The 8869-nt window shown below is 31.8% G+C and overlaps 2 protein-coding genes across 2 annotated transcripts; one reads left to right on the top strand and one right to left on the bottom strand.

The window, feature by feature from the left end:
- Positions 1 to 2374: 2374 nt before the first annotated feature.
- LOC136220016 (major allergen Pru ar 1-like) lies at positions 2375 to 4074 on the top strand. Its single transcript, XM_066007669.1, has 2 exons — positions 2375 to 2603; positions 3631 to 4074. The coding sequence occupies exons 1-2, from the start codon at positions 2438 to 2440 to the stop codon at positions 3927 to 3929; spliced, it is 465 nt and encodes a 154-aa protein (XP_065863741.1). The 5' UTR covers positions 2375 to 2437; the 3' UTR covers positions 3930 to 4074.
- Positions 4075 to 7486: 3412 nt separating this feature from the next.
- On the bottom strand, positions 7487 to 8617 carry LOC136220015 (major allergen Pru ar 1-like). The gene is made up of 2 exons (XM_066007667.1): positions 8387 to 8617; positions 7487 to 7930 (listed from the first exon to the last, which is right to left on the bottom strand). The coding sequence occupies exons 1-2, from the start codon at positions 8550 to 8552 to the stop codon at positions 7632 to 7634; spliced, it is 465 nt and encodes a 154-aa protein (XP_065863739.1). The 5' UTR covers positions 8553 to 8617; the 3' UTR covers positions 7487 to 7631.
- Positions 8618 to 8869: the final 252 nt, after the last annotated feature.

Here is an 8869-nt window from a genome sequence, read left to right as displayed (position 1 = left end):
CTTAAAGAAGTTCAAGATGGAAAATTGTAATTCCGTCAGTATGCTAGTCGAATGTGGAATCAAATTGACAAAAGATGAAGGTGGAGACAGAGTCAACCCGACATTATTCCGAAGCTTGGTCGGAAGTCTCAGATACTTGACATGTACGAGACCGGATATTCTCTATGCAGTTGGCTTAGTAAGTCGATATATGGAAGCCCCAACGGTGTCACATTGGAACGCAGCAAAAAGAATTCTCCGTTACGTGAAAGGTACAACTAATTTGGGATTACATTATTCGAAAACTGACGATTTCAAATTAGTTGGATATTATGATAGTGATTGGGCCGGTGACAAGGATGGCCGAAAAAGTACAACTGGTTTTGTATTTTTTCTGGGTGATACTGCATTTATATGGAGTTCGAAGAAGCAGGCAATTGTGACGCTGTCAACCTGTGAAGCTGAATATGTTGCTGCAACCTCATGTGTCTGTCATGCAATTTGGCTCCGAAAATTGCTAAAAGAATTTCAGATGAGTCAAAATGATCCAACGGAGATTTTTATCGATAACAAGTCTGCACTGGCATTAGTGAAAAATCCAGTGTTTCATGATCGGAGTAAACACATTGACACGAGGTACCATTTTATTCGGGATTGCATTGAGCAAAAAGAAGTGACACTGAAGTACGTGAAAACTCAAGATCAAATTGCAGATATTTTCACGAAGCCGCTGAACCACGATGTGTTCAGTCATTTGAGAGCTCAACTGGGAATCACAAAAATTTTAGTTTAAGGGGGCATGTTAAAATAAAATATTAAACTTAAATTTTTAATTTATAAAAAAAAAAAAGAAAGAAACTTTTAAATGCATCACGTGAATGCATTGACAATGGAGAAAAAAATGTGATGAAGTGGAGCAAGCCTTGAACTATTTGGAGAAAGCTGATCCGGTGGCAAAGCTGAGATTTTGAAGTTAAAACGAGGTTGTTGGAATTTAGCGATTTCGGACGTGTTTTTTAGCCATCTGATGCCGTTTTGGGCCTCAAACCGGCAGTTTTGTGTTTTTGTCGCACTTTCAATTATTTCCGTGTTTTGTTACTTTTCCTTTTAGGTTTCGAATTAGGTTTTATTTGTCAGCCTATATAAAGGCTCGACGCCCCCCTTATGTAAGCAGTTTTTCGATTAATAAAATTTCAGAGTTTATTTTCTTTTCCAATTTTCGTTAGTCGTGCGCGATTCAACGATCGTTGACGGTTTTAAACATTGTTCGTGCGTGAACAGTCGTTTAGGACGAAAAGTCTGTTTATTCCGCTGCGTCAAAATGTTAGTCAAAGCATGAACAATTAATAATTAGGCTGCTAATAAATGTGTGATGAATTATTGTGTGGTTTTTGTCTCCATTGATAGACTCTATATATTAGAGTTATCTCATTGTAATTTGTGAGTGTGTGCAAAGAAAAAAAAAGTGCAATAAAAAGAGTCTTTGTGTTGTTGTGATAATATGAATTGCAAATGTTAGTTCATCATTGTGATGAGATAAAAAAAGAATAAAATTGTGAGTGTAGTGCATATGAAATTGTGTTGTTGTGATATTGCTCCTTTTTTTCTTTAATTAATTTTTTATTCTCAACAAATTCTTCCAAATTTAAATTAAGAGCTCAATAAAGTAGTCTATATGCTCTAATTTAGTAAATTTATAGGTCTAATTTACTTGAATTTATTAAAAAAGAAATGAAATTCCAGTGAAGTTTATGAAATAGATGCAAACTTTAATTACCAACAAAAATATCCAGAGTGCATATATATATGAAAGAACAAGTAAGAATAAGATAGAACTGTTTCATAAAAAAGAAAAAAAAAAGAAAAAGATAGAACTGCTTTTTCGATTATTCTGCCCATAGCAAGTTCCATCTTATCTACTGTAATGGAATTTGTTGTCTATTATGGAATTTTTTGACAATTATTGCTGGCCCATATAACCACTGAACTTATACCTATTTATGCTAAATATAACCATTAAAAATTTAAAAATAATAGAAAGAAGGATCAAAAGATTAATATTAACAATAGATAAAAATCTTATAATTTGTTTTTTAAAATAAGAGTACTAAACAATATGTTAGATAAAAATGACAGGACTAATAAATTATTTATCCAAAAAGTATAATCCAAGAATTACAGTTGCTTAAAATATCATTCAATCAGCTCTACAATGAAAAGTTAAATGTTATTTAAATGATCAACGTTGAGAGATTTTTATACCAGGTTTTAAACTTTAGTGGTCATAACGCTAATAAAAGAAATTTCAGTGGCCAAGTGTAATTTACCCTATTTCCATGGGTAATTAAGAAAATTGGTCCATGGCCAGTTTCTATAAATACCTCCATTCCTTCATTCCGTATTCTCACCAACAAAAACTTCATAAAATCTCTTGTTTAGTAAATTTTCAGTATCAAATATGGGTGTTGTGACTGTTGAGAGAGAAGTTACATTTTCAGTCCCCAAAACAACCATCTTTAAGGTTTTCGCCCAGGATAACCATAATATTGTTCCAAAAGCCACTCCCCATATCAGTTGTGAGGTCCTTCCTTGCACTGCAAAGAAAGCTACCTTTGGTGCTGCAGGTAAATTACTTTCCTCTTCTTTTTTTTTGGTAAATTTAATTAATAAATTGAATTAATCATTTATTAAATTCAGCTTGAGAATATCCAAATCCATGTACTATGGGATCGTTAGAAATTACGACCTAACTCAGCTAAAGATTAATGTATTTTAAAAGCGGAGGATTGTTCATATATAAGAACTTATAATTCTCTCATTTTAATATACTTTATCAGACTCCTCACCCCAATAACCATACTTTATCAATGAAATTTTGGATCCGTTTTAGAAAAAAGTTAATAAACTTTATTTTATTTCAGTAAAGTTATTAAACTATTTTATTTATTTCAATAAACTCATTCTAACCAATTCAGATAGCAAAAATCATTTGAATAACCATGTAAAGTACTTAGGCTCTGTTCTTTTTGACTGAAATTAAGTAAACTGAACTAGACTGAAATTGATACTACTGAACTGAACTGAACTGAATTCTACTGAAACTGAACTAATAGAATAATCCTTTCAAAATAGAAATAATTAAAATAAAAAACTTATAAAAATAATAATAGTTCTAATAATAATAATAATTATTATTATTATTATAATAATAAATAATTATAATTATAATAATAAATAATTATAATTATAATAAATAATGATAAATTACTGAACTAACAATTACCAACGTGATTGTAAGGTCTCTTAAGTTGCCGTATTGACTCTTTCAATAAAAGGAAGTTTAAATCCTCACCCAGTTTTGTGATTTGCCTTGACTCTGTGAGTGGGTAGGCTTACCTTTACCTAAACATTTCCTCATAAAAAGAAAAAGATTATTGATGCAATTTACAGAAAGAAATTATATATTTTCCTAATTGATGAATATTCAATATCTAACAGTCGTCACAACAGATTAGAATTCCAATAGGTGGAGCAATATATAAGTTCTCTCGTAAAGCCATCCCTAATCTTGAGGTTTTCCATGACCATGAGCTAGAGACACACTCCTCTTCATTATTTTCTGAAATTACTAATTTATACACGTTGATGCAGGTGGTGAATTGAAGCATGTTAAGACAAAAGATGAAGTAACAGACAATGATAACTTCACCCACAGTTACACCATTGTTGAAGGAGAACCATGGTCTGACTCACTTGACAAAGTACTTGTGACCATCAAGGTGGAGTCTACCCCAAATGGAGGATCTGTTCTGAAGAGCTGCAGCAAGTATGTTCCGAAGCCAAACTGCAAACTGGATGAAGGCAGAATCAATGCTATTACTGAGTCTATAATGGGACTGTACAAGCATGTTGAAGCCCAGCTCCTGGCTAATCCCACTGCTTGTAACTAAATTATCTGTCTGTTGTATGGGTGTGAAAATAAAAGTTTTATGTGTGTAATAGACATGACTTGTATTTACATTCTCCATGTATCAATGGATGAAGGAATACAAGTTGTAATCTAAGTATAATAAATAAAACTTTGCTTTCAAATTAGCCTTATTTGATAATACTTACACAATTTACAGACACAAATGATACTTTCAAAGTACCTTTATCATTTTTTGGAAAATATATATTTACTCCTAGTGGAAATGATACAATTTTACCTAACAAAAAAATTTAAACAAACCAATTTACACTACGAGAAAAATTGGATTTAATGATAGGAAAAACTATCACTAAAAGTCACATTCCTATCCTTAAAGATTTTTAATGAGCGAAGTTTTCCCCGCGAGGAAGCTCTTCTTGCTAAAATTATTTATGAGCCGAATAATTCTGTTAATTTTTAACTTACAATGAGTGGATTTTAACTGGATTATATACGGGATTTTAAATTAAAGCAAATCCGAATTTTTAAATCTTAAGTCTTAAACTCCGAATATATGAAAGCCACATTTATAATACATTTAAAATACCTATCATTAAAATTCATATTTTCTTATCATATATATTGTAAATGTAAATTGGATTGAATTTTATTATGATTAAAATAATATAGTGTATATGTTATTATTTCACCCATATTTTAATTTGGGTCAATTTTATAATTAATTAATTGATAAGTCCTAAATTTTTGTAAGTTAATGGGGTTCGGGCCGATTGGATAATTTTACCAATTATTTTGATTTGGATTTGTAATTATTTTATTAATTACTTTTTCCATTAAAAATTGTGTAAAACATGAACTTTCAGGCCGATTTGGCAATATACCAATTAATACGGCTGAAATGTGTAATTGTCAATCAAATACACAAATAATTCAGCAACATTTGCACGGAAGTTGGCATAAGAGATAGTTGGGGAAATAGTGGAGCTGAAACATGTTAATGGGGGAGAGAGAGTTGGAAGCAACCTTGCTTTTATTTTAAAGCAGAAACACATAATTCAACAGCAGAAAATAATTAGTGAAGGAGAGCTTGCTGAAACTTGTAACTTACTTGCTGAAACGTGGAACTTTCTTGCTGAAAATTACCTACATATTTTTTACAGCATAAATATAGATTTTGGTGTAGAAAAACACTAGCAACAATCTCATAAAAAAATTCAACAACAATCAGATTCAAATTGTCAATTTCTTTCAATTTTCTATCCTTAGTTCTACAATCTTTCTTTTTCAATTCTTAGTTCTACAAATTCAATTCCTATATTTGTAATCATTCAATTTCAATCTCAATTTCAAGCTTTCAGGCGTTTATTCTCAATTCGATATCGTTCATATTAATTAAGTCAATCTTCTTTACGATTTTAATTTCAAACCTTTAAGTTCACAATCCTTGATTAGAAGTCAAATTTCAGATTTCACACTTTTATAATTTTTCCACAACTTTACTAACACACTCACAATCCAATTGAAAAAAAAAAGCAAAACAGTTATACATACAATTTTAAATTAAAATACACAAAAATAAAAAATCCAAATCGCATGATATTCAAATCATAGGACCGGCAAACCCTCATTTTAATAAAAGAAAATAAAAGAAAAAGCAACCAGTAAAACACGTAATATCGCAATAGTACCGATACATCGGGGTGAGATCACGTCTCTTCCTTACATGTAATCGGAAAAACAAATGCAAATCTCTTCGTAGACCGTCCTTACGTAAGTCAATCCAAGTAAATAGGACGTCCAATTACGTCTCTAAGAGATGATTGGTAGCGACTCGAAACCTAAAAAAATGAAAGGCGGAGCGATCTGGCCACGCACCCCGGCTGTGAACGAGGGTACGACAGCTAGCGACTCTGTTAGGGACTTTAGCTACATGACTCAATATTATGTGTTTATTGATTGTTAACATGCTAATTGTTTTCGCTTTAATTAATTATCATATTCAAACAATTGCATAACATAAAAGCCACACTATCACAAAGGTCATGTTATGATGTAATCTTTTAGAATCTAGGTTGATCTAGGTGAGGCAACGTATGTATACCATTCAGGAAACCAGGAACAGGTACTGAAACGTTCTCAAGCCAAATTGAACTTTCCTATTAATATGGAAGGGTTAAGGATTTGGTAACCACTCAATTTGTTTTGCTTTCATTTATAAGGTATTAGAACCATGTTTCAAAGTTGGATTATCCATATTTACTTCATGTTCCAAAGCAAAGTGACTCCTTATACGTGTGACATAATATTTCTCCTTTAAAGTATGTTTTTTAGGTGATTTAAACTTTTGTTTATAATATAAGATAAAAAAAAAACTTTTGTTTATTATATCAGAATCTCTACATCAATTGATCCGGAATTCAAATTCTAGAAGTGTACATGATTTACATGCAAATATATAATAATAATAATAATAAGATTACTGATGGGGATTTTGTGCACTATGCTAGTGTTCTCCTTAATTCTTGATTTGGCTAACAATCCAACATGAAACAGTTCTACACAAATTTCGGGTCTGTTTAGCTCATCTGTTCCTGTTTGTTTGTTGTTATAATTTTTTATTTTATTTTTGCAAGGTCGCGTCCCATATTAGCCATATGGCATATACTTATCGCCACAATAAGAAACCTATTATGGAAGATAATAGTATTGGTTTTGTTACTGCGCAGGAGGCACTACATAAATAAAAAGAAAAATGATATGTTTCTCCAGAAAAATAGTGATTCTATCAGCCATGGAAAGACATCTCGTCTTCCACCTCGAAATCCTATTATTGATATGGTCACTATACATATCTTTTGACACTCCGTTTTATAGAAACCCAAAATAACAGTAATAGCCTGTTGGCAACTATTGACACATTTGTTGAGAATGGACCCTAAACTTCACCAAATTGACCTGTTGACCTGAAATCTCACCAAAGGTGTTCAACAAACTCATAATCATCATAGCATGAGCAACATTTGCCTCAGATAAAAAGAACAATATCATCAGCAAAGATGATATGAGATAAAATAGGGACTCTGTGCGAAAGTGAATAGGCTTCCAAGTATTCTTGCTTACCTCGTCTTCAATCATGTGGCCAAACTGTTCCATACACAACACAAAAAAATAAGGAGATAAAGGATATCCTTGTGCTAGGACTCTAGAGGGCTTGAAACTGGAGAGCTCACCATTTCACATGACATTCATAGAGGAAGCAGCCACACAGTTCATAATGAGATCCAACTAGAGAGGATTGAGAAGAAGGGCTTCATCCGTTAGAAAATTCCACTCATTAAAAACCTTTAACGAGTGAAATGCGATTTTTAGTGATAGATTTTCCAGCCATTAAATCCTATTTTTCTTATAATGATTGAGTTTGTTTAAATTTTCTATTAGGTAAAATTGTATCATTTTGGTATACTAAGAATAAATATACATTTGTCAAAAAATGATAAAGGTAAATTTAAATTTATCCCTATTATTATTATCAAGTCATTTGTGTCTCTAAGTTATGTAAGTATTATCAAATAAGGCTAATTTGAAAGCAAAGTTTTATTTATTATACTTAGATTACAACTTGTATTTCTTCATCCATTGATACATGGAGAGTGTAAATACAAGTCATGTCTATTACACACATAAAACTTTTATTCTCACACCCATACAAAAGACACATAATTTAGTTACAAGCAGTAGGATTAGCCAGGAGCTGGGCTTCAACATGCTTGTACAGTCCCATTATAGACTCAGTAATAGCATTGATTCTGCCTTCATCCAGTTTGCAGTTTGGCTTGGGAACATACTTGCTGCAGCTCTTGAGAACAGATCCTCCATTAGGTGTAGACTCCACCTTGATGGTCACAAGTACTTTGTCAAGTGAGTCAGACCATGGTTCTCCTTCAACAATGGTGTAGCTGTGGGTGAAGTTATCATTGTCTGTTACTTCATCTTTTGTCTTAACATGCTTCAATTCACCACCTGCATCATGTGTATAAAATAAATAAAATAGTTTAATAACTTTATTGAAATAAAATGAAATTGAGTAACTTTTTTTAAATTGACCCAAAACTTCATTGATATTTGTTGAGACAAGTCTCCATAAATATGAGTTATCTAAATAGACCTTCGTTTATATGATGTCAGGGCTTTATATTCACAAAACACATGGTTGTAAGGTTGAGGAGTCTGTGTTAAAGTATCTCAAACTGTTTAATGAGAGAATTAAATGAGTTCTTATATATATCATCCTCCACTTTTAAAATACATTAATTTTTAGCCGAGTTAGGTTATTATTTAAAATGATCGGGTAGAACATGGATTTAGATACTCTCAAGTTGAATTTAATAAATGATAAATTCAATTTATTAATTAAATTTACCACAAAAAAAGAGAGGAAAGTACTAATTCTAATAAGGTAATAGTTAGGTAATTTACCAGCAGCACCAAAGGTAGCTTTCTTTGCTGTGCAAGGAAGGACCTCACAATTGATATGGGGAGTGGCCTTTGGAACAATATTATGGTTATCCTGGGCAAAAACCTTAAAGATGGTTGTTTTGGGGATTGAAAAGGTAACTTCTCTCTCAACAGTCACAACACCCATATTTGATATTGAAAAATTACTAAACAAGAGATTTTATGAAGTTTTTGGTGAGAAATGCGGAATGAATGGATGGAGCTATTTATAGAAACTGGCCATGGACCAATTTTCTTAATTACCCATGGAATTCTGTTAAATTACACTTGGCCACTGAAGATTCTTTTATTAGCATTATGACCACTAAAGTTTAAAACCTGATATAAAAGACACTCAACGTTGAATATTTAAATAACAGTTAACCTTTCATTGTAGATAGGATTGGGGTTAGCTTCCCTAAGCTAATTCCTGGGTAGTTTGTTGTTGTTCGTTTTTCTTTTCCT

The sequence above is a fragment of the Euphorbia lathyris genome, chromosome 2 (genome assembly GCF_963576675.1).
Source record: "Euphorbia lathyris chromosome 2, ddEupLath1.1, whole genome shotgun sequence".
Classification (NCBI taxonomy): Eukaryota; Viridiplantae; Streptophyta; class Magnoliopsida; order Malpighiales; family Euphorbiaceae; genus Euphorbia; species Euphorbia lathyris.
This window is presented reverse-complemented; position numbering and strand designations above follow the sequence as displayed.